The following is a 26172-nucleotide window of genomic DNA, read 5'->3' as shown; positions in this document are numbered from 1 at the left end:
TCCTGCCCTCTCATTTTCTACCTTTATACTTTCTTCTTTGCTTATGTTTGAAAGAGTTAATTGGTAGATGAGGGGTGGCCTGGTCCAAAAGAATTGCAGGTAATGGTTTCTCTGTGATCCCTAGTCATTTTGGTTCTCTCTGATACCTATTTTTCTGATAACAGAAAGTAATCATTGCGTACACTTAGGTGAAAGGCCTGAGGGTGGTTTTTCTAGAGACTGCGGATGACCCAGTTATTTCAGTTTGATCTGCAAGTTTCATTGACTCTTTTCTCTGTCATCTCCATTCCGTTCTTAAGCCTGCCCATTCAGAGAATTTTTAAATTTCAGATGCTGCATTTCTGTTCTAAAATTTCCACTTAAATTTTTTTCAATTTCTCTGCTTTTAATAGATGTTATAATAGCTGCTTTAACATCCTTGTCTGATAATTCCAACATCTGGGTCATCTTAGAGTTGCCCTCTCCTGATTGTCTTTTCTCTTGCAAATGGGTTTAGTTCTTTTAGTTCTTTGTGTAATTTGGGATTGTGTCCTGGACATGGATGCATGTGAATGTTATGTTGTGGAGACTCTGGTTTCTGTTGATGTTTTTGTTTTAGCAGGTCGTTAAGTTGGTTAGACTCAAAATTGCACGTTCTGTCTCACCTGTGGTGGGTGGCAGTTCAAATCTCAGTCCAGTTCTTTTGTCCTTAGCTGAGGTCCTTGGACTCTGGCCCGTGTGGACATGGTTCAGGGGTCAGCTGGAGATTGGGCAGAGTGTCACACAGAACCTAGGCTCTCCATCTCAGGCTCTCTTCTTTCTTCTTATTGTCTGTGGCTTCTCTGGTCTCTCTGTCTTCTGGACAGAAAGCCTAGGGTTTAATTTTTAATTGGAACTTCAGCTGGACAACCCTCAGGTCAAAGCTCCAAAAATAGGGAATTCTTCCCCTGCCAGTCCGTTCTTCCAGTTTTTAACTTTTCTAAAATCTGCCAGCCATTGTTCACTTCAGATAGTTGTTTTTTATATTTTATTCAGAGTGTTTAGTTGTTTATCTGTGGGAGGAGTGTACTGGAAGCAGAACTCCCCACTAGCATTTTTATCTGTTATCAAAGTGTTTTGGGAACAAAAGTGACATACATTTAAGAGAGTTTTTTTTTTTTTTTTTCTGGTTGCATAAATTAACCCATTTAGGCTAGCAGTGTTTCAAATGGTGGTGCTTCTGCTGGTCCTTCAATTCCTTCACTCTTCTGATGGCAGACTTTACTGTGGCGGCAGAAATGGTGTTGTAGGTCCAGGCACCACCAGCTACTGTTTTCATCCAGGAGCCACAGTGCCAAATGCCCACAGCTCGTCTCTTCATCTTGGCTTTGCCGCAGAAGGAGCAAGTGTACTTGGCGTGCTGTCTGATTTCAATTGTCTTCACCATTTTCCTGAGGGAGGCACCATAATGGGTCCCATATTTACCCACGATTCTGACCTTCTTGGTGCGTTTAGCCATGTCGCCGCAACCTAGGTCCGAGCCCAGAGAGTAAGAGAGCTTTAATCTTCAATCAAATGAGGATGGACTGATGCATTTCCTTAATGTGGCTTGTGAACTATCTCAGGTGGACTCAACCGGGTTCACTTCAACCAGCTTTGCAGCCTTGGACCAGTCTCTTCTCCTTGCTGGGACTCATTTTCTCCTCTGGAAGATGAGGCGGTTGGGCTCTTCCATGATCTGTAAGGGTCCTGTTATCTCTTCTTCTAGACAGAGAGCACATGCACACAGAACCCTCACTATCACCGCCAACAGTAATAGCCAGAAGCACCAGAGGAGATGCCTGGGGAAGTGATGTGGCTGGATCCACCGGGGTGAAAGGCTCTGAAGGGGCAGCACTACAGAGTTTGAGGATGTTTACAGTCATCCTTTGTTTCTGGGGACAGAGGACCAGTACACTGAGGATGTAAGAAGTAAATGACATTCAGAAGCGAAGGAAAGCAATCATTTGCCCTTAGAAATAAGGAAAGGCTGTATGATAGTTGAAAACAAATCAGGATCATCTGGAGTTCCTGTTTGTTTGATTTTTGGCAATGTATTCTATCCTGTTTTGAAGAGAATAGGCTTCTGGGCTTTATTACTATGCCAGCAAATTTGGCAGTTGGTGGATGGGGCAGCAGCTTTCAGTAGAGATGCTGCTGTCACTGTTAGGAGTTTAGAATTTTTACGTAGGAAAGGTTCTAGGCTATGCAAAGGAAGGGGTGTGTGTGTGTGTGTGTGTGTAAGGTGGGTGGAGGGGCAGGACAGAAGGTCTGTGGGCCAGGCCTGATGCTGTTTGAATAGCAACCACACTTAATCTGCCTAGACTGATTCTTTTTCTGAAGTGTGTGGTGGGGGGGAGAGAGAGCTAAAGCTTCTGCCACGCCCACCCAAGCCATCCCTCTGGTGCTGCCCCTGGTACAGATCCTTTTTTCTACTTCTCTTCTAGCTGTTTTCATTGCTTATCAATAATTCTTCTCTCTTAGGTCTTAACTGGCTTGAGACTTCAAGCCCTTGTCTTTTTTAAAGCCAGTTTTAAAAAGCTATCATTTTATTACTACTTCATCTTAATTCTAGCCTTCTAGCTCCCTAGGAGGATGGAGGTAGGGGTAGATTCTGTATCTGTATGTATGTTACGGGGTTGGTGCGGAAATTGGATTAAAGGGACCAACAGCCTTGGAAGGAGGTCACAGAGTGGTCTGTGGGATATGTAAGGGAGGGATGGGCAGTTGTGATGAAAGGAGGGGGATAGTGTGAGTGTAAGCTGATGTACAAAAGCTTTAATTTTGCCACTAGCTTAGAAGCCATTTTTCTGTTCTTCCTCAGGACTGGGATGGACAGAAGTTTGACCCAGATCTTCCACCTTCATTTACTCTTCTCCAATATTAGGGGTAAGATTCAGTGGGTTAGGAGGCTTTTCAGCCCTCCTGGAGAAGGCTTATTACAAAACCAGGGGTAAAGTTTGCAGACAGGCTCTGTTTTTGTTCTAATTGATATTGAGTGGTTCAGGGCTGTTTTGAGGACCAAGTCTAGAAGGCACCCAAGTGAGAGTTAGCATGATGACTTGGCTTTTTGTAGTTGGACAGACTTGGGTTTAAACCCGGACTGTCACTTACTCACAAGCTGTGAGACCTTGGACAAGTCACTTGACTTGTTAAAATTTAGATTCTTCATCTATAAGGGGGTAACATTATTGTGTTATTGTCTGGTGTAAAACATAAAACATATTGCCCAGGGTGTGGTGGATACTTCACAGATGTTTGGTTTTATTATTATTTTTCCTTACGCATATTCCAGAACATCTTATTTTTAGTAGAACCCCAGCTTTAGCCCTAAGCAATTGTGTGACTCACCCTTTCCAAGCTTTAGTTTCCTTCCTTAAAATGAGGGCATTTAACTAGTTGATTTCTGAGATCCTTCCTGAATGTAAGCTGTCATATGAATTTTTAGACTGTTGGGGAATGTATAGGTCTGTTGATTTCAGGAACGACAATGTAGTCTGTCCTGGGACCATATCATCCAGTAGGAAAGGGGAAGTGTCCTAGAGCCAAACTCCCTCTCTCCCCTGAGGAGAGAGTTAGCCAGCTTCCTTCAGACTCAGGATCTGCACCCAGATTCTCCCTTAATCTCTTTCTGACACTGCAGTGTATGTGAAGGTTCTTTGGGATAGGCCTTTGGGTCAGCCCAGTCTTGGTGCAATTCATGTTTTACCTATCTTTTCCCTTCTGTTTATATTCTCTCCAGGTCAAGAGGCAACTGCCTTTAAAAGATAGTGAGTGACTGTTGCCAAGACAACAAGCATCAGGGGAGCAGCCAGAAGCATTGACAGAAAGCTTAAATTACCTAAATGGTAAGTATGTTGTACAGTGTTGTAGAGCCACACTGACAGGATTGGGTGGTTTCTGAAGTCTCTACAATTTTACCACCATTACAAGAGAGGGAGGAAAGTCAGTATTTGTTGATGACCTATTCTGAACCAAATACTGTGCTAAGTACCTCACATGTTTTCTCATTCAATCCGCCCAGCCAACCTTCAGAAATAGGCCTAGCTACCATTTACTGAATACTTACTATATGCTAGGCATAGTCCTGTTTGACAGACATTATCTCCCTTAGTATTTACACCAGCCCTATGAGGTAAGTGCTGTTATTTTCACCACAAGGAATTGAGCTTAGAGAGGTTAAATGACTTCTCCAAGTTCATACAAGTAGTAGATGGTAGGACTAGATTTTAAACCTGGGTTATTTTCATTGCACTATAATGTTTCTCTTTTGTGAAAGTTACTTTTTGGTTGAGGCAGTGACTGACAACTAGTTCCTTTTCCTAGCCCTTTCCGGATTGTGTATGCCAGTATCTTATAGGTGTTGTTGACTGAGGCAGTGGAGAGTACTAATGAAATAGAAGAAACTGGAGCAGTGAGTGGCCAGAGGACCTAGTGGTCTTGGTCATCAGCGGTAGCTGTATAATAATTAGAACAAGGTTCTCTGGGAAGGAAGAGCAATGGGGCAACCAGAGAATGAGTCTGGGAAATGGGTTCTAGGCGTAGGAGTGATTGGACATAGGAAAGGAATCTTAGCAAGACCTCTCACTCTCATGGGAACCCCTCCTGGAAACAGGCATAGTTTGGGACAGACTCTTCTTGAGGGAGTGGGAAACTTCGAGGCAAATTCTTGCCCTGTTAATTGGTTCAGGATTCTGGTTCTGTTCCTTTCCCTGGAGCATTTTTCCTACCCCAGGGAACTGGGTAAGTAATGAAATTCATTTTTGGTTGGGTGGAGTGGCAGCCTGTATTCATTTGTTCATTGATCTTTCTGAGGGTACTTTAGTCTCTCTTTATTGGAGCACCAATGTTTTTTCAATATACTTGGTGAATTTGGGAGGGGGCAGTAATCATTTTCATCAACAAAATTTATTACACATACATCTTATACATAGAGTGTTTTGCTATATACTGGGACTTATGTTCTGATGGTACCATTTACCACGTGTCTAGCACGGTTCTTGGAGCTAAGTGTCCAGCCTTAAACAAAACAGGAAAAAAATCCTTGTTCTCAAGGATTATATTCTAATGGGTAGAAATATTTTAAAAAATGAATAGCTAAATATAAATAAATAAGTAGATAAATAAACAGCACCCATAGGTGATAGTTGCTCAGAAGAACAAAAGCAAGGTAAGGTGGTAAATAGGGAGTGATGGGGAGCTGAGAGATTGTTACTTTATGTAAGGTCATCAGGGAAGGCCTCTGATGAGGTGATATTTTAAGCCAAGATCTGAAAGAAGTGAGGAACACACCCAGGGAGATACCTGGGAGAAAAGCATCCCAGGCAGAGGGAACAGCAAATGTAAAAGCCCTGAGGTATGAGTGTGACTTGTTCTGTCCAAGGACCGACAGGGCCGCCAGTGTGCTGGAGTGGAGTAGTCGGGAAAGAGCAGTAGGGGATGAGAGCGGAGAAGTAATGGGACTCAGATCACCTAGGGCCTGAGAGCCGGGGTAAGACCTTTGGAGTGGATTTTATTTATTTAAAAAAATATTTATTTATTTATTTATTTCCTTCCTCCCTTCCTCCCTTCCTTCCCCTCTTTCCCTTCCTTCCCTGGGTCTCAGTTCCAGCACACAGGATCTTTTGTTGCAGTGCGCGGGCTTCTCTCCAGTTGTGGCGCATGGGCTTCTCTCTAGTTGTGACACGCTGGCTCCAGAGCTCATGGGCTCTGTAGTTGTGGTGTGTGGACTTAGTTGCCCCGCGACATGTGGGATCTTAATTCCCTGACCAGGGATCGAACCAGCATCCCCTGCATTGCAAGACGGATTCTTAACCACTGGACCACCAGGGAAGTCCCTGGAGTGCATTTTATTCTGAGCGAGATGGGAGCCACTGGGGAGGGGACAGCAGAGGAGAGACATGATTTGACTTATGTTTTAAAAGGCTTACTCTGTTTGCTCTTGGGGAATAGACTGTGGAAGGTGGGGAAAAGTGGGCATTGGTGGAAGCAGGGAGACCAGGTAGGAAGCTTTTGCCTTCTGTCAGTAGTTAGGGCAGGGATGATGGTGGCTCAGACTAGGGTGGCAGTGCTGTGTAGCCAGAAAGGAATGGTTTCTGGACATATTTTTTTTGAAGGCAGAGTCAAATTCTAATTCTCTCTGTAGAGATGTTTGATTTATCTGGAGTTAACCTCTAGGTCACATAGGCCTGAGGGTATCATTGGAAACTTGACAGTGATCTCTGGTAAAATTCTAAACCTGATTGAGCAAAGGATAAGAACACAGGGATGACCGTAGAAGTCACTAAGAGTAACTCAAGCTAACTGATAATTTTTTTTTCTTTACGTTTTGCCGTGATTTTACTTAAACTGTAAAATCAGTACAAGTTTGTTTTTGAAATATTAGAAAATAAAGGAAAAAAATCATACCATCCAGGGGTAATTACTATATATATAGCACTTTGGTGTATATTAGGGCAATTCATTTTTGAAAAGGTTCCTAGGCTTGGGGATCAGGAATATGCTACAAAGGTAATATGTCTTAAGTGTTAAAATTAGGTATTTAACATTTTCTCATGTGATCCCAAGACAAAGAAAATTTGGGGCTGGCTTGCATGCAAGTGATATACAAGTACTGATTAATGGATTGATGTTTATCTAGAAGGGTTGTTTTTAGTAGCATCTGGAGGGCTGTTCTTGGTTATATTTTGTTTAACAATTTGAAAATCAATTTGGATGAAGATACAGAAGAGACATGCCTGTTAGATTAATAAATAGTGAGTGAATGCTTATAAACTGGAAGTTGTAGAAAATATTTAGACAATTGAAACTATTGATTGAAACTAACTTTCAAGTTGAAATGAAAAAAAAAAAAGGTAAAAAATGTAAGCTTAAGATGGACCAATCAACCAAAAATATTAAACAAAAAATTTCAGAAATAAACAATTTATAAGTTTTGAATTGCATGCTATTCTGAGTAGCATGATGAAATCTTGCTCCGTCCTTTTGTCCAGTTGACCCTTGAACAACGCGGGTTTGAACTGTGCGGGTCCATTTATATGCGGATGTTTTTCAATAGTAAGTACTACAGTACAACATGATCTGCAGTTGGTTGAATCTACGGATGCAGAACTCAGGATACAGAGGAACTGCATGTATGGAGGAACTGCCTATATGAAGGGCCAAGTGTAAGTTATACATGGATTTTGAGTGCTCGGAAGGTCGTTGCCCCTAACCCTCACATTGTTCAAGGGTTAACTGTATAGGAAAAAACATAATACATATAGGGTTCTGTACTGTGTGTGTTTTCAGGCATCTACCAGGGGTCTTGAAACATATCCCCCGTGGGTAAGGGGGGATACTCTATCTAGAGGTCTTAGGGCTGTGCACTTTTTGTTGGGGGAGGGCCTGTTTGAAAAGGCTTCAGAAAATTGCAGTGACAGATGATCACCATCAGAATGGTGCAGGGGAGGCTTGGAAGGAAGAGGAAAAGGGAGAAAAGGGGAATTCTAAACTTGGTCCTCAAACATTACCACCTCAGCCTCTGCACTTGCTGTGAGATTTCAAGGGCTTCTATGTTGCACTCAACCATATCAGTTACCTGCTCTGCTCCTCCCCTTGTGCCTGTCATGTCAGTACTGCTGAGTTACTTAAAGTTCCCCAAATGCAGCATTGTTTTGTTTGCCTGCCCTCCCTTCCTTCCTCCCTGTAAACAATTACTTTATACCCTTTATGTATCACTGTTCAAAGTGCTGGAGAGACAGCAGCAAAAAACAACTGCAAATACAAAAAAACATGTTTCTGATCTCATAGATCTTACAATCTAGTAAAAAGAGTCACACGGTAAATAAATTCTCAAGCAATTAAGTGGTAAAATGTGCTAAGAAGAAACAAGTAGAATATCTTACCTTAGAGCTGTCCGAAGATGAAATGAGCTGCCTTGGGAGGAAATGAGTACCCTTCCTGTCATTGAATAGGAGCTGAATGACTACTTGCTAGATAATTTCTTCATTGAGTGGGAGGTTGGATCAGATGATCTCTAAATCCTTTCCAACCTGGAGAATCTCTACATACTAGTTGGGCTCCCAACCCTGAGGTTTGCATATCTAAAATACATGAATTTGTGATTCTGGGAAAAATCATTTAAGTCCAGAAATTAAATAGAAACACTCAAGAAGTGCTGGTGAGATGTGGACAGCTGAAGGTTTGAAGACAGGTAACTAGAAATTGTCAGGAGGAAGCTGCTTTAAAAAATAGTTTTCCCATTTTCCTTTAGGTCAGGACTGGCAAACTGTGGTCCACAGGCCCATTGCCTATTTTTGTAAATAAAATTTAGTTGAAACACAGCCATGTCATTTGCTATGTATTGTGTATGGTTGCTTCACATTACAATGGCAGCGTTGAGTGGTTGGGACAGAGACCTTAGGCCTTACAAAGCCTAAAATATTTGCTATCAAACTAAGTTGTATACTTATATGGATACTATCAAACTTTACAGAAAAAGTTTGCTAATCCCCTACTTTAAATGACTGTTGGGAGCAGGAAGGTGAATCATGGCAGCTGTGTTGGGGGAAAGGGCAGGGCAAGTTTGATTCTGTACTATTTCAGACCTTCCTGGCCCACTAGGACAGGAAAAAGAGCCAGCCTCCAAAATGCTGGATAGGGCCACTTGGAACTGGGTTCAAGACCTTTGGCAGAAAGGAGGTCTGAATGAGAGACAGTCAGTGATGTATCTTTCTAGTGTGAGTTGGAACTGAGTTAGACACTGGTGTGTGTGTTGGGCGGGGGGAGGAAGTTGGCATTAAAGAATGGACTACTCGTCCCTTTCTTCACTTTCCCATGATTTCTGAGGCTTAATATAAACAATTTCCTTCCCAGACCCCACTCTTGGGCACAATTAATCACTTCTTCTGAGCTTCTAGTGCATATACATCAGGTGGTGAAATGTACTAAGTGAAAAGAAGCAGGGTAAGAGGGCAGGGAGCAGAAGAGTGGGTGCTGTTTTGTGACATGGTCAGGGAGGCCTCTTTTTTTTTAATATATATATATAATTTTTATTTCTCACTTATACCTCAATAAAGCTGTTACAAAACATATATAATAAAAATATTAGGAAATAAATCCAGCGACATATAAAAACAAAATAACACATAATCAAGTTTGGTTTATCCTGTGAATGCAAGGTTGGTTTAACATTTCAAAAAATCACCTTAATTCACAATATTAATTGAATAAAGGAGAAAATCAACATGATCATTTAAGTTGATGCAAAAGAAAACCATTGGATAAAATTCCACACCCTACATGATTAAAAAGAAAAAAAAATCAGCTAATTAGAAATGGAAAGGTATGTCCTCAATCTGATGAATGACATTTACCAGAAAACCTCTAGTAAACATTATAAGTAACATTGAAATACTGAATCCTTCCCCCACCCAAGGTCAATAGCAAAGCAGTATGTCCACTCTCATCATTTTACTTCAACATTGTATTTGGGGAAAATAAATGTCTCACAATTTGGAAAGGAAAAGGCTAAATAGTCATTATTTGCAGAAGACATACCATATATGTAGAAAATCGAAAGGAATCTGCAACAGTTACTAGAAATGGTAAGTGATTTTAGCAATGTCATCTAATATAGTTAATGTTTTTTTTTTTCAGGTGCACTTATTTATTTTTAAAATAAATGTATTTATTTATTTGTTTTTATTTATTTATTTTTGGCTGCATTGGGTCTTCGTTGCTGCGCGTGGGCTTTCTCTAGTTGCGGTGAGCAGGGGCTGCTCTTCGTTGCGGTGCACGGGCTTCTCATTGTGGTGGCTTCTCTTGTTGTGGAGCACGGGCTCTAGGTGCACGGCCTTCAGTAGTTGTGGCTTGCGGGCTCTAGAGCGCAGGCTCAGTAGTTGTGGCGCACGGGCCTATTTCCTCCGTGGCATGTGGGATCCTCCCGGACCAGGGCTCGAACTCATGTCCCCTGCATTGGCAGGCGGATTCGTAACCACTGCGCCACCAGGGAAGTCAGGGAGGCCTCTTTATTCTTATTTTATAATTGGTTCTAGCTTTCTGTTTCCTTGAAGGCAAGGGTTGGGTCTTAATGATCTCTCTCTAGCACTTGGCAAAATGCTGGGTGCATTATAGATGTTCCATAGATGTCTACTAAATAAATGCATTTTACCTGGATAAACATACTTGATGGGGAATGCAGGAAGACTGGAAAGAGAGGCATCTGTCTCTTCCCTTTGTGGATGGTCCTGGAGGTAGCAAAGCATTTCTTTCTCTGGCTGTGCTTAGGGCCAAAAGGTCAGAGATAAGTGAAACTCCAACTTCATTTTCGATCCATTTCCTTATTTACCCTGGGTAGAAGGGCTGATTTTAGTGAGTCTCTCTTTTTAGGAGGATTCTGCCTAGTGAAACTTACCTTAGGTATGCATAGGACTTTTCAAAGAGCTTTTGCTGACTTTAACTTCTGCTGTGAGGTAGGTGGGGCTGATATTCTTTTATTTTTTCAGAGGAAGGGTCTGAGACATGGAGAAGATCAATGACTTGGCCAAACAGGTAGCATTCTTAAAGGAATATGGTCTTTGGAACTAGACTTGGGTTCACCATCTGGCTGTCCTTACTAGCTGTGTGACCTTGGGCAAGTTTGAGGGTACCGATCCCATAAGGTTATTGTGAAGGCTGAGTAGAATAATAGTAATAGCGACTGTTTGTTGTGACTTATGTGCAAGGCATTCTGCTAAGTGCTTTACGTGCCGGGGGATTACATATTGTCTTTGTATGGATGAGAAAACCTCAGAGAAGTAATTTGTTCAAGTAGATAGATCTGGGATTCCTAGAGAAAGCATGTATAGGAAGCCCTTACGATATTGTCTGTAGTATAGTCATGCTCAATTTGGGGTTGTCCTTTATTTGTTCCCTTTATACCTTTCTGTTTTTATTGGTCTATGTATAATCAGAATGACTCACTTCGTAAAAATGCTCAAGAATTTGCAGGGAAGTGCTTTTACACAATGGGAAGAGTCCTGGGTAGTCAGGAGACTAAAGTCCTTGGCTTTGCTAAGTTGCTGGAGAAATCTTGAGTCTCAGTTCCTTCATTTTTAAAATAAGGGGATTGGGCCAAACAGGCAGTTTTATTTTAAATAAAAGTGGTAGAACTCTTTCGTGACAGTCATTTGGGGCAAGACCAATATGTTAAGAAGCTAAAATCAGTTGCTTTGGTTGACTGAGTGAGAGAGGGAGCCTGACTCAGCCTGCTCAGACCTTCGCCCCTGCTCTCTTTTCCCAGGTGACTCTGGAAGGGGTTTGCTCAGTCTGGTTTGAAAGTCAGTGGACTAAATGATCTTTTAGCTGTGTTTTGGCTCTGAAATCCCATTCTAAGGAGTGGAAGAAGATCCAGAAATATTTTCTGCTTCAACACTTACTTGCTCCAATAATTAGAACCTCTATGAGTGGTGTGGTTTTCTGGTATTTATGTCATATTTCCATGGCATAGACCTGAAAGCCAGATGGGTCATTGTCCAACTGGGAGAAGCACTGTGCAAGTGGCTTGGGGCTTGGGACGAGACCTTTCAGAGCATTACCACGGGACCTGATGGCTGTGCTGGCTGTATCTGTTATGGTCAGTTGTTTTCTCCATTGTAATCCATGAGTAAGTAGCTCCTTGACATCATTTTTATTATTTTCTGTTCATGGTTAGTGCCAAAGGGCTGACCAGCCATTTAATAATTAGGGGGCTCATTCAGCCCTATTCATTCATCAAATTTTAAGCATTAGTTTATGTGCTAGGCTTCCTGCTGGGTGCTGAGAATACAGTGGTGAAAAAAAAACAAGTTGGAGAGATAAAATGAATAAATAAAACTTGAATACATTGTGATAAGTGCTGTGATGGGATCGATACAGCAGACTAAAGCGCAAGAGAGAGGCTCCCTGATCTAGCCTAGGGTTTCAGGAAGGAGGTGCTCCAGGAGCTTCCAGGAGGAGGTATTGCCTAAGGTGGGATTTGAAAAAATGAGAAGGAAGTATTATCAAGCTAGTGAAGGCCTGGAGGTGAGAGAGAGTGCAAGGTTTGTGGAATGTTGAGAGTGAAGAGCTACGCGGAGTTTGAAGACGAGGCTGAAGAGGTAGCCAGGGCGGATCGTGAGGACTTCACGTGCCGTGTGGGGAGTGCGGGCTTTGTCCTGAGCAATAAGGCCCTTTAAATGATTTTGAGTAGTGGCGTGTGATAACTCTCTTCTCTATATGTTTCAGTAAGTATTTGCTGTATATTCAGTGAGTTTTGCTTTTTCATTCCTTGTGCTACCCTGGTTGATTCATATCAGAGTCTTGAACAGAACATATAAAATTGGCACTAAAAGCCAAATGAATAAAAAAGCAGTGTAATTCCTGGACTCTACTAATTCAGAAATATAATTTATAGATGGGGCTGTACTTAAGTTTAACATTTTCCTCTCTAAAAAAGAGATTTGTTTACGTAGTATAAATAGACTTGCTGAGGAGAATGTTTCAGTTTGGGGTAAGCTGTTTTTTTGGGTTTTTTTTAAACAGCTTAAGATATAATTTATGTATCATAAAGTTCCTCTCTTTAAAGTATACAATTTAATGACTGTCTAGCATACTTATGAGGATAAGCTGTTTTAAAGCTCTTTGTATTATAGAAGCATCATATATCATTTGTCCTCCAGTAACTGCTATGCCAGTACAGATCTTTTGTTATCTACTCATTTAAAAGTGGTTTATGGCTCCTGCTTAGTTCAATCCCCCATCCCCTCCACCCTGTGTATAAAATTGGTAGTTAAGAATTTTATTTTGTTTTACTGTACCACTAGGCAAAAGGCCAAAAACAAGTTTTTTTTTGTATGTAGGAAAAGTAGATGGGAATAAGGGAAAAGGTTTCTTTCTCATAAAAAATATATAAATGTAGGTGTTTTTTTTCTTCTCCATTTTTGGGAATGAGGAAGCCTGTAAGCTGGAAAAAGGAGGAGAAGGGGAGACCAAAGGAAGCACAGGTGAGAAGACAGAGAAAGACAATACCCAGGGAAGCCGAGTGGTGGAGAGGGAAGAATAGTCAGGGAGCTGGGCGATGGAGAGGCTGAAGGAGGGAGGCAGGCCCTGTTATTTCCAACACCGCGGAGGCCTTGGTGTTTTTTGTTTTTTTTTAAAAATAAATTTATTTATTTATTTATTTATTTTTGGCTGTGTTGGGTCTTCGTTTCTGTGCGAGGGCTTTCTCTAGTTGCGGCAAGCAGGGGCCACTCTTCATCGCGGTGTGCGGGCCTCTCACTATCGCGGCCTCTCTTGCTGCGGAGCACAGGCTCAGTAGTTGTGGCGCACGGGCTTAGTTGCTCCGTGGCGTGTGGGATCGTCCCAGACCAGGGCTCGAACCCGTGTCCCCTGCATTGGCAGGCAGATTCTCAACCACTGCGCCACCAGGGAAGCTCGGCCTTGGTGTTTTTTAAAAGCTGAGCATGGGCTCCACCTGGTGGCTCTAGGCTTTAAGTGCAATTGATGGAGGAGATCTTGGGGTTGGAGAGAAGTGGCATTTAGCATCTCCTCAAATCCTGCTTAAGGTTGTTTCTCTTTTGCCCTGGGCTTTCTCATGGGATCATTGTTGAGTCCATTTTTCTCTCAAATGGAGGCTGTTTTTCTCTTATGGCTCAGACCTTGTTCCCTCCATCCTTTCTCCTAGGTTTAAATCTAATATCAGACTACATCACCCAGTGCCCTTATTGTTGCTGTCATATTGAACCCCAGGGTCACCGCCTCTCATTTCTCGATGAATGTAGTTTCTTGTTTAATGTCACTATTTGCAGCACTAGTCCTGTCAATTTGTGGGCTTTCAATGTACAATTCAGGAATCCTTGCAACACCTTTGCCTCTCAGTATTTCTCTCTTCCAGTGATCTCACCCCTCTCTGTACCTGGCATTCCCAGAATCATGCTTTAGTTTTTTAACTTTCAAAAAGTTAAGACTACTTTTTTGGAGCAGTTTTCGATTCACAGCAAAATTGAGGGGAAGGTACAGCAATCTCCCATATACCCTCTGTCCACTTCCCTCCTCAGGTTCCCCCCCATTATCAACATCTCCCATGTACGTACATTTGTTACAGTTGATGAACCTCCACACACATCATGTTCACCCAAAGTCCATAGTTTGCATTCGGGTTCACTCTTGGTGTTGTACATCCTGTGAGTTTGGACAAATGTATAATGACATGTATCCACCATTATACTATCATACAGAGTAGCTTTACTGCCCTGAAAATCCTCTGTGCTCTGCCTATTCATACCTTAGTTCTTGACATTATCAATTACTGCAACTCCTTGATAATTTCAATTCCCTGAGATCCCTCTCTGATTACCGTCTCCTGTCTTTCAAGCTCATTCCTCCTAGTACCCTGACTCCAACAATCCTTCAATCCTCATTGGTACCTTCAATTCATTGGTCCTATTACATTTTCACTGTTCTTCACATGTTCTTGATGTTCGTGTTTCTCTTTACTGAAGCTCCCTTGTGCACACCTATAATTTCCTCACTCTTTTCTTGCTTTGTTACATTTGCAAATTTCCAACCCTATTTTCAGTCCAATTCTCTCTCTCCTCTGTGCCTTCATGTGGTCAGCAGAACAAGACTGAATATAAAAATACAACCTTGCTGATTGGTTTCACTTTAAATCATAACCATGAATTTCAAGTGGGCCCTTAATGTTGCCTGGCAATCATTCTGTTTTCCATTCACCTAGATGACCATTTCTGAAACCTGTACTACTCTACCCCCTGCCCTTGTCATCATTTTAAGATGATGATCTTGCTTTCTACTTCAGTGAAAAAGCAAAAACAGTCAGAAGAGAACTTTATTAGACTACTACCACCACACCTTCCGGAATTCCTACCTACCCACTAACACTTGTACCCATATACTCTGCCTTCCTGCCTCTTACCATAGATGAACTATCTGTGCTTTTTTTGTTGTTTTTGTAATATTATTTTTAAAAATTTGTCTTATTAAAGTATAGTTGATTTACAATGTTGTGTTAGTTTCTGATGTACAGCAAAGTGATTCAGTTACATATATATATGGTTTACTACAGGATATTGAATATAGTTCCCTGTGCTATACAGTCGGACCTTGTTGTTTATCCATTCTGTATATAATATTCTGCATCTTATCTGTGCTGCTATTGCTGCATCATATGGCTGAGTATGTTTAGTTTTGTAAGAAACCACCAAACTGTCTTCTAAAAGTGGCTGTACCATTTTGCATCTTCACTAGCAAGGAGAGTTCCTGTTGTTCACATCCTTACTAGCATTTGGTGTAGTGGTAACTTTAAATTTGCATTTCCCTGATGACAGGTGATGTTGGAGCATCTTTTCATATGCTTATTTGCCACCTGTAGATCTTCTTTAGTGAAGTGTCTGTTAAGGTCTTTGGCCCATTTTAAAATCAGATTTTCTTATTGTTATCAGATGTGTCCTTTGCAAGTTTTTTTTCCTTCAGTCTGTGGCTTGTCTTCTCATTCTCTTGACATTGTCTTACAGAGCAGTTTTTAATTTTAATGAAGTTCATTTTATCAATTACTCCTTTCATGAATTGTACCTTTGGTGTTGTATCTAAGAAGTCATAGCCAAACCCAGGGTCACTAGGTATTCTCCTTATGATACCTTCCAGGTGTTTTATAGTTTTATGTATTACATTTAGGGCTGTGACCCATTTCAAGTTAGTGTTTGTGAAGGGTGTAAGGTCTGTGTCTGTATTGATAGTTTTGCACGTGAATGTCTAATTTGTTCTAGCACCATTTGTTGAAAAGACTGTCTTTCTGTTGTATTGCCCTTGCTTCTTGTCAAGATCAGGTGACCATATTTCTGTGGGTCTATTTCTGGGCTCTCTGTTCTGTTCCATTAATCTATTTGTCTTTTCTCTCACCAGTATCACACAGTCTTGAATATTGTAGCTTTTATAGTGAGTCTTGAAGTTGGGTAGCATCAGTTCTCCAACTCTGTTGTTCTCCTTCAATATAGCATTGGCTGTACTGGGTCTTTTGCCTCTCCATGTAAATTTTAGAATCCATTTGTCTATATCCACAAAATAACTTGCTGGGATTTTGATTGAGATTGCATTGAATCTAGAGGTCAAATTGGGAAGAACTGAATTTGGATAATATTGAGTGTTAGAATCCACGAACATGGATTTCATGAATTTCATGAAACTCTTCATCAGAGTTTTGTGGTTTTCTTCATATAGATCTTGTACATATTTTGTGAGATTTATACCTGTGTATTTCATTTTAGGAGCTGCTAATACAAAGGGTATTGTGTTTTTAATTTTGAATTCCACGTGTTCATTGCTGGTATATACAGGAAATTGATTGACTTTTGTATGTTAACCTTATATCCTGCAACCTTGCTATAGTTATAATTGCTTATTAGTTCCAGGAGTTTTTTTTTTGATTCATTTAGATTTTCTACATAAGACAGTCATGTCATCTGTGAACAAAGACAGTTTTATTTCTTCTTTCCCAATCAGTATACCTTTTCTTCTCTTTTCTTGTCTTACTGTGTTAGCTAGGACTTAAGTAAATTTTGAGAAGCTCTGATAGGAGGGGACATGCTTGCCTTGTTCTTGATCTTAGCGAGAAAGCTTTGGACTTCCCACAATTAGGTATGATGTTATCTGTAGGGTTTTTTGTAGATGTTCTTTATCAAGTTGAGGAAGTTCCCCTCTGTTCCTAGCTTGCTGAGAGTTTTTATTATGAATGGGTATTGAATTTTGTCAAGTGCTTTTTTGCGTCTATTAATATGATCATGTGATTTTTCTTCTTTAACCTGTCAGTGTGGTGGATTTCATTTATTGATTTTTGAATACTGAACCAGCCCTGCATACCTGGGACAAATCACGCTTAGTTGTGGTGTATAATTATTTTTATACAGTGTTGGATTTCATTTACTAATATTTCATTAAGGATTTTTGCATCTGTGTTCATGAGAGATATTGGGCTGTAGTTTTCTTTTCTTGTAATGTTTTTGCTTTTGTTGTTAATGTAATGCTGGCATCAAAGGACAAGTTAGGAAGTATTCCCTTTGCTTCTAGTTTTGGAAGAGGTTGTAGATACTTGGTATAATTTATTGGTATAATTTCATCAGTGAAATGATGGGCCTGGTGCTTTCTGTTTTGCAAGGTTATTAAATATTGATTCAATTTATTTAATAGATACAGGTCTGTTAAGATTGTCTTTTTCTTCTTGTGTGAGTTTTGGTAGATTGTGTCTTTCAAGAAATTGATTTCATCTAAGCTATCAAGTTTGTGTGCATGGAGTTATTCATAATATTCCTTTATTGTCCTTTTAGGTTCCATGGGATCTGTAGTGATGTCCCTATTTCATTTCTTTTTTTAAAAAAAATATTTATTTCTTTATTTGGTTGTGCCAGGTCTTAGTTGCGGCAGGTGGGCTCCTTAGTTGTGGCAGGTGGGCTCCTTAGTTGCGGCATGCATGTGGGATGTAGTTCCCTGACCAGGGATCAAACCTGGGCCCCCTGCATTGGGTTATTAGTAATTTGTGTTTTCTCTCTTTTTTTTCTTAGTTAGCCTGGCAAGAGGCTGATTGATTTATTGATATTTTCAAAGACCAGCTTTTGGTTTCATTGATTTTTTTTCTCTATGATTTTCTTTTTCGGTTTTATTGATTTCTACTCTAATTTTTATTATTTCTTTTCTTCAGCTTACTTTGGTTTTAATTTGTTCTTCTTTTTTCTAGTTCCCTAAAATAGGAGTTTATTGATTGTAGATCTTCATTCTTTACTAATATATTCATTCAGTGCTATAAATTTGCCTCTAAGCATTGCGTTTGCTACACCCCACAACTTTTGATAAAGTTGTATTTCGTTTTCATTTGTTTCAAAATACTTAAAACATTTCTCTTGAGATTTCGTCTTTGACCCATGTGTTATTTAGAAGTGTGTTGTTTAATCTCCACATATTTTGGCATTCCAGCTATCTTTCTGGTCCTGATTTCTAGTTCCATTCCATTGTGGTCTGGGAGTAGACACTGTATAGTTTCTTTTAAATTTGTTTGGGTGTGTTTTATGACCCAGAATGTAGTCTGTCTTGGTGAATGTTCCATGTGAACTTGAGAAGAGTGTTTATTTTGTTGTTGTTGTTGTCCTGCGCTGGAAGGTGGATTCTTTACCACTGGACCACCAGGGAAGTCCCTCTCCTTTACTTTTGAAGGATAATTTTGTAGGGTATAGCAGTCTAGATTGGTGGTGTTTTTCTCTCAACATTTAAAATATTTCACTCTACTGTCTTGTCACTTGCATGATTTCTGAGAAGTCCGATGTTAATTCTTATCTTTGTTCCTCTGTAGGTAAGGTGTTTTTTCCTCTGGGTTCTTTCAGGATTTTTCCTTTATCTTTGATTTTCTGTAGTGTGAATATGATATGCCTCGGTGTTTTTGTTTTTGTTTTTCTTTTTAGCATTTATCCTGCTTGGTGTTCTGAGCTTCCTGAATCTGTGGTTTGGTGCTGACATTAATTTGGGGAAATTCTGTCATTATTGCTTCAACTTTTTCTTCTCTTCCTTTCTTCTTCTAGTATTCCTGTTACGCATGTGTTACACTTCTTGTAGTTATCCCACACTTCTTGGATATTCTGTTCCATTTTTTTTGCAGTCTTTCTTTCTCTTTGCTTTTCAGGTTTAGAAGTTGCTACTGACATATCCTCAAGCTCAGAGATTCTTTACCAGCTGTGTCTAGTTTACTAATGAGACAAAGGCATTTTTCATTTCTGTTGGTGTTTTTGATCTCTAACGTTTCTTTTTGATTCTTTTCTATAATTTCTATTTCTTTTCTTACATTACCCATATGTTCTTGCATGTTGTCTAATTTTGCCATTAGAGCCTTTAGCGTATTAATCATAGTCGTTTTGAATTTCTGTCTGATAATTCTAACAGCTCTTCCATATCTGAGTCTGGTTCTGATGCTTGCTTTGTTTCTTTAAACTGTGTTTTTGTCTTTTAGTATGCCTTTTAATTTTTTGCTGAAAGCTGGACATGATGTCCTGGGTAAAAATAACTTAGGTAAGTAGGCCTTTAGTGATGTTGTGGTACACTGTTGGGGAAGGGGAAGTATCCTGTTGTCCCATGATTAGGTCTCAGTTTTTTAATAATCCTGGGCCCCTGGGCTATGAATTTCACAAGTGCTTCTCAGTGTCAGGTCCTACGTGCCACCCCTCTCCCTACCCCATCCCCTAGGTGGTACAGGATGGCTGGAGTTGGGCATATTCCTTCCACCATGTAGAAAGTTAGAGGTAGCTGGAGTTGGGTATTTTCCTTCCCCCAGGTTAGTTAGGCTCGGATAAGACTCTAATAGGTTAGACCCTGGTTTCAAAATGGTTAATTTACCCTCCTCCAGCTGGAAGCATGAGGGGATTTTTCCCCATCTTCACTGTGGGAACCTGGTACAGCTCCTGGAGGTAAAGCTCACAAAGTGTGGTGCATCCCCCACCTAAGACTGAGATACCTCCTGTTGTTTTTGACTCCCAGAGTTGTCCACCCTGAGCCTCGAGAAGTTTGTCAGTTGCAGTTTAGGTTTTCCTACCCTGGTATTAGTTCCCGTGGAGGTTTCTACTCCTGCATTTCTGCTCTGGTAAATTGCGTTCTCTGTATCCACTTGTCTGTTTAACTTTGGGGGAAGCAGTTTTCTCTGTAACCTCAGTTCTCTGATGGATCTAAGAAGAGTTGTTGATTTTGTTTGTTCAGCTTTTTACTTGTTAGGAAGAAGTGATGACTTTAGAAGCTCCTTACATGCTGGACCAGAAACTGAAAGTCTACCCTACCATCTCTATGTATTTTACTTCTTTTGTGCCTTAACGTTTTTAAAAATTATTTTTTATTTTGGCAAAAAATGCATTAACATAAAATGTATCATCTTAACCATTTTTAAATGTACACTTTTTTAGTAGTGTTAAGTATATATACACACTGTTGTCCAACCAATCTCTGGAACATTTTTTATCTTGCAGAACTGAAACTCTATACTCATTGAACAACAAGTCCCTATTTCCTCTTTCCCTCAGCCTCTGGCCATCACCATTCTACTTTGTTTCTATGAATTTGACTATTCCAGATACCTCATATACGTGAAATCATACAGTATTTGTCTTTTGTGACTGGATTATTTCACTTAGTACAACGTCCTCAAGGTGCATCCATGTTGAAGCGTCAGAATTTCCTTCCTTTTTAAGATTGAATAACATTTCATTGTATGTATAAACCACATTTTGTGTATCCATTCATCCACTGATGGACATTTAGGTTGCTTCCACCTTTTGGCTCTTGTGAAAAATGCTGCTATGAACATAGGTATGGGGACTTCCCTGGCAGTCCAGTGGTTAGGACTCTGCGCTTCCACTGCAAGGGGCCTGGGTTCGATCCCTGGTTGGGGAAGTAAGATCCCGCAAGTTGCACAGTGTGGCCAAAAGAAAAATTAAAAAAAACAGGTGTGCAAACATCCCTCTGAGATCATTCTTTCATTTTTTGGATATATATCCAGAAATGGAATTGCTGGATCATATGGTAATTAGTTTTTAATTTTTTGAGGAACCACCATCATGTTTTTCCATAGTAGCTATAGCATTTTCCCACCAACAGTGTACAAGGGTTCCAGTTCTCCACATCTGTACACTTTTTGTTTTTTGATAGTAGTCGTCCTTGGATATCATCTTTGGAGAAATGTCTATTCAAGTCCTTTTCCCATTTTTAAATCAGGTTCTTTTTCGTTGTTAAGTTGTAGGAGTTCTTTATATATTCTGCTTATTAATGCCTTATCAGATATATGATTAATATCTATTCTTAACAAGGTCTAAAGTTAGTTATAATAACACTATCCTCTTCGCAAAGAATGTAACATTCTAAGACCACTTGAATTCTGATTTCTCTCTTTATGATTTACATGTTATTGTTTAGTGTTTCAGTTCCACTTTGGGGAGAAGGAGCAGGATAAAACCAATCCCTAATTGATTTTTGTTGTTTAACTGAATCAGTGCTTGTTTGGGTAATTTCTTTTCCTTCTTGCATCTAATGCCTTCTTTAAATGATCAGTTTCTGTATTCTGAAGTATGTCTATCAATAGTTTTTTCAGTCATAAACACTTAAGTTTTTATTTTCCTTTTATTTGTTCTCAAAGTGTTTCTGACTAATTATATCTTTCTTTCATAGTTTCTCTTGGTATTTACTTATAGGAGATTTACTTCTAGGTTACAGTTATTTTCTCTTAGAACTTTGAAAGATGTTATCGTGTCTTTTATCTTCTTGACATCCACTTGAAAGTTTCTGCTGAGAATCCAGTTCAGTTGTTATTTCTTCATAGAATATTTGCTCCCCCCCACCCTTATTGCTTTTAAAATATCTTGTGGTATTCTGCTGTATCCTTATGATGCTTCTAGGTGCAGATTTTATTTTTATCCTTCTTGGGTTGGGCTTTGCTTCCTGAATATCGAACAGTTGGTCATGTAAATGAGGCATTTTTCTGTGTCTTTTTGCCATGCTGCCATTGGTGGCATTCTTCATTAGGGTGAAACTAGGCATCAGCCATAAAGAACCAGTGTTTTCCTGCAGGTTTAGTCAAATTCAGTCATTCAACAAATTTCAACACCTGCCATGTTCTAGGCACAAGAATTACATATGGGAACTCTTTACAACTGGGAGCTGAAGTGGAGATTTTAAATTTGCTGCCTGACATGCTTTCTGCTTTTCTTCTGTAGACTGATAATGGTCTCCAGCTGCCAAAGAAGGTTGTGGATGCCAAGAGAAAGGTAACCGTTTCTCATCCCCTCGAGTGGAATTGGGTGCCTCTAGGAGCCCACATTGGCTGGCAGTAGACATGGCTGAATTTACAAGCTACAAGGATACTGCTTCCAGCCGCCACCTGCGGTTTAAGTTACAGAGTCTAAGCCGCCGTCTTGATGAGTTGGAGGAAGCCACAAAAAACCTCCAGAAAGCAGAGGATGAGCTCCTGGATCTCCAGGACAAGGTGATTCAGGCGGAAGGCAGCAACTCCAGCATGTTGGCTGAGATTGAAGTGCTGCGTCAGCGAGTGCTGAGAATTGAAGGCAAAGATGAGGAAATTAAGAGAGCAGAGGATCTCTGTCAGCAGATGAAGGAGAAACTTGAAGAGGAGGAAAACCTCACCCGGGAGCTAAAATCTGAGATTGAGCGGCTTCAGAAACGAATGGCTGAACTGGAGAAGCTAGAGGAGGCCTTTAGCAGGAGTAAGAATGACTGTACCCAACTGTGTTTGAGCCTGAATGAGGAGAGAAACCTGACAAAGAAAATCTCCTCTGAGCTGGAAATGCTCAGGGTCAAAGTGAAAGAACTAGAATCTTCTGAGGACCGGCTGGATAAAACTGAGCAGAGTTTAGTGTCAGAGTTAGAAAAGCTGAAATCATTAACTCTGACCTTTGTAAGTGAGAGAAAATACTTGAATGAAAAGGAGAAAGAAAACGAGAAACTGATAAAAGAGCTCACTCAAAAATTGGAGCAGAACAAAAAAATGAACCGAGATTATACAAGGAATGCTTCTAATCTTCTGGAAAGGAATGACCTACGAATTGAGGATGGTATCTCTTCCACACTGCCATCCAAAGAATCAAGAAGGAAGGGCACTCTGGACTATCTAAAGCAGGTAGAGAATGAAACAAGAAACAAATCAGAAAATGAAAAGAACCGAAATCAGGAAGACAACAAAGTAAAAGACCTTAACCAAGAGATTGAGAAACTTAAGACACAAATCAAACATTTTGAATCTTTGGAGGAAGAGCTTAAGAAAATGAGAGCCAAAAATAATGACCTTCAGGATAATTACCTAAGTGAACAAAATAAAAACAAACTCTTAGCCAGCCAGCTGGAGGAGATAAAGCTACAAATCAAGAAACAGAAAGAATTAGAGAACGGAGAGGTAGAAGGGGAAGATGCTTTCCTGTCCAGCAAAGGCAGGCACGAGAGGACTAAGTTTAGAGGGCATGGGAATGAGGCACCTGTGTCCAAGCACACACCCCGGGAACTGTCTCCTCAGCATAAGCGGGAAAGGCACCGAAACAGGGAATTTGTTCTCAACAATGAAAACTATCCTCTGAGCAACAGGCAGGTTTCCTCTCCCAGCTTTACCAACAGGAGGGCAGCCAAAGCTGCCAACACAGGGGCAGGTGCAGACAGTGGGACTCAGGAGACAAAGAGAACTGAAGATCGATTCGCATCTGGCTCCTCTCAGAGTGAAGGGAAGAAGTCCAGGGAGCAGCCGTCAGTGCTTAGCCGCTACCCGCCAGCTGCTCAGGAGCACAATAAAGTTTGGAAGGGCACTCCCAAGCCAGGTACTGAGAGTGGGCTGAAGGGGAAAATAGAGAAGACAACACGAACATTTAGTGATACCACCCATGGATCTGCTCCCAGTGACACATCAGGGAGAGGTGACAAGGCTTCTGACACCTCCACCGAGGCCCTCTTTGGCAAGAGGGGGCAGGTGCCTGGCAATGGAAGTCAATTAACTCAGGCTGCAGACTCTGGCAGTTCTAAGGCCATGGGAGCTCTGGCAACATCTAGAAGATCTTCCTCAGAAGGGCTCTCTAAGGGGAAAAAGGCTACCAACAGCTCAGAGGCTGATACCAGTTTCCCAAATTCCAAGGCTCCACCTTTATCAAAGTATCCTTATAGCTCCAGAAGCCAAGAGAACATCCTTCAGGGCTTTTCAACCCCAAATAAAGAAGGAGTTGATCAACCCATAGCAGTTGTGATGGAAGACAGTAGTCAGCATGAGGCCCTGAGGTGTCGAGTCATCAAATCCAGTGGCAGAGAGAAGGCAGACTCAGATGATGATATGGACATGGTGTCTCTTGTTACTGCCAAATTGGTAAACACAACCATTACTCCAGAGCCCAAGCAACAGCCCAACTCTAGAGAAAAGGCCAAATCCCGAGGGGGACTTAGAACCTCCCTCTTTGAGAATGATAAAGATGTGGGAACAGAAAATGAATCTGGGAAGCCTGTCAGAGCCTCCACCAATGCCGTGGAGCTCCCAGAGGCCAATGGTGCCGGGGTAAAAAGCCAGCGGCCCTTTAGCCCCAGAGAGGCCTTGCGATCTAGAGCCATCATCAAACCTGTCATCATTGATAAGGATGTGAAAAAAGTCATGGGAGGATCTGGAACCGAGGCCACATTGGAAAAACAGAAGTCTCCTTCCAAACCAGGGCCAAACAAAGTGACAAGCAGTATAACTATCTACCCCTCTGACAGCAGCAGCCCGAGAGCCGCTCTAGGCGAGGCCCAGCGGGAGAGGCACACATCCACCAGCAACATCCAGGTTGGGCCACCAGAGCTCACGTCGGTTAGTAACCATGTCAGCTCCCCCTTTGAGCTCTCCATTCACAAACATGACATCACCCTGCAGTTCACAGAAGCTGAAAGAATGGGAGATGGGGCCCCGAAGAACAGGCCGGAAACGGTGGTCTCTCGGAGCAGCATTATAATCAAGCCATCAGATCCTGTGGAGAGGAATAGCCATGCACCCACGGCGGAGACAATCAGGTGGAAAAGCCATAGTGGCCCTTTAGAAGTGGGCTCTTCAGATGCCAGACACGTTACTGTGAGAAATGCCTGGAAGAGTAGGCGAGACTTGAACTCTTTAGAAGACCCCCCAACTCGAATAGGTAAAAATGTGGAATCTACCAACACCTACATCCAGAGATCTTCCACAGACTATTCAGACCTTGAACAGCCCAGCTCTTACCTTTTTGAGCAGGGCACTCGAAGGGTAGGCAACTCAGGGGATGCCCCCGAGCTCTCCTCCAGAAGGACCCAAAGCAGCCTCACCGTGTCAGAGGTGCTCACTCGTCGGAATCGGGTAGGAGATGCTGTCACAGCTGAAGCCTGGAACCACTTGGCAGGCATGGTAAGTCCCACTTCTTTCCCTCTCTCCTGTTCTCCTTCCACTTTCCCCTTTTCTCCTTTACTTTCTTTTTTGTTCCCCTCTGCCCTGGCCTGTGTGACTCAGGATTATGGAGACTGTGGGGCTGGGAAACACTGAATATACCTGGGTAGTTCAGAGAACTGTTGAAAATAAGGTGGATTTGGCCTTAAAGAAGAATGAAGTACCTTGAAGAAGGTATTTGGCAGAGAGCAGCATGAATTTCCAAAATCTTTTCCCCGATTTGTCCCCTTCATTTTGCCTTCATATATGAAGGCTACAAAAAAGGAGAGAGATGTGGCCTCTGTTCTCTTGGTTTGCCAGGGTCGCCAAAGGAGCTCGCTCCCCTTATAGCCCCACAGAGCAGTACCTAGAAGCACAAAAATCAGCTGCAGCTGTTGGGAGGTTCCGGGTAAAAGGAGGAAGCACAGTGACTTTCTGTAGAGCAGAGATGGAGCCAAGGAAATGAGTTCTTTGGCTGCCTCAGTTTAGACAGATCTTTGCCAGCTGCTGGCATGTAGGGGCTGAGGAGAGCTGGGGCTTATACTGGGCCTACTTGGATAAGCTTTATGCCCGAGCATCACTTTTTGTCCCAGACACCTATCTAGCCCATTATGTCATCAGTCTGAGGGCAGGGCTGGTTCAGTGTGGCTTGTTACTGGATAGACAAATCTAGAATCTTTCCTTATATGAGGGTCAGAGTGCCAGAACAACATATGAAGGGGAAGCCCCCAGGAGTGTCTTTTAGATGTGAGTCCTGTGATGAAGAAAGATATTTTTGACCTAGAGATTGTTCCCTTCTTTTATTATTTGTTTAAATATTTATTTTTGGCTGTGTCGGGTCTTAGTTGCGGCATGCGGGATCTTTCGTTGCGGCGTGTGGGCTTCTCTCTAGTTGAGGCGCGCGGGCTCTAGAGCATGCAGGCTTAGTTGCCCCGTGGCATGTGGGATCTTAGTTCCCCAACCAGGGATCGAACCTGCGCCCCCTGCATTGGAAGGCGGATTCTTAACCACTGGACTACCAGGGAAGTCCCTGTTCCTTTCTTTTAAAAGGCAGGTGGTGAATGTGTGTTAAGTTGAAAAGCCCTGAGTCTTTACAGGGTACTTTAAATAAAGCACTTCCCCACCTGCTATCTTATTCAGTCTCTCCAACAGCCCTGGTGTGTGTGGGGGGGATATTATCCCTATTTTTTAGATGTAGAAACTGAGGGTCAGCGACACAAAGGGTCTCTTCACCAAGGCCACCCAGGTGA

At 41.5% G+C, this 26172-nt stretch overlaps 2 protein-coding genes across 3 annotated transcripts in view; one reads left to right on the top strand and one right to left on the bottom strand.

Annotated features, from left to right (window-relative positions):
* LUZP1 (leucine zipper protein 1) overlaps positions 1–26172 on the top strand; it is an 82336-nt gene that overhangs the window by 49892 nt on the left and 6272 nt on the right. Inside the window, exons 2-4 of one of the 2 annotated variants that reach the window (XM_036872574.1) lie at positions 2822–2886; positions 3740–3845; positions 21726–24904. In XM_036872574.1, the coding sequence (XP_036728469.1) occupies positions 21845–24904 (3060 nt within the window). In that variant the 5' untranslated portion in view covers positions 2822–2886; positions 3740–3845; positions 21726–21844. The remainder of the gene's footprint in view (positions 1–2821; positions 2887–3739; positions 3846–21725; positions 24905–26172) is intronic. The other variant, XM_036872582.1, reaches the window with a different exon arrangement.
* LOC118905790 (60S ribosomal protein L37a-like) lies at positions 932–1502 on the bottom strand. Its single transcript, XM_036872589.1, has one exon. The coding sequence runs from the start codon at positions 1475–1477 to the stop codon at positions 1172–1174; it is 306 nt and encodes a 101-aa protein (XP_036728484.1). The 5' UTR covers positions 1478–1502; the 3' UTR covers positions 932–1171.

The sequence above is a fragment of the Balaenoptera musculus genome, chromosome 1 (assembly GCF_009873245.2).
Source record: "Balaenoptera musculus isolate JJ_BM4_2016_0621 chromosome 1, mBalMus1.pri.v3, whole genome shotgun sequence".
In the NCBI taxonomy this organism is placed as follows: domain Eukaryota; kingdom Metazoa; phylum Chordata; class Mammalia; order Artiodactyla; family Balaenopteridae; genus Balaenoptera; species Balaenoptera musculus.
This window is presented reverse-complemented; position numbering and strand designations above follow the sequence as displayed.

What these genes read in the sequence shown, in the direction of transcription:
- LOC118905790 (XM_036872589.1), bottom strand. Translation starts at nt 1,477, where the DNA reads ATGGCTAAACGCACCAAGAAGGTCAGAATCGTGGGTAAATATGGGACC.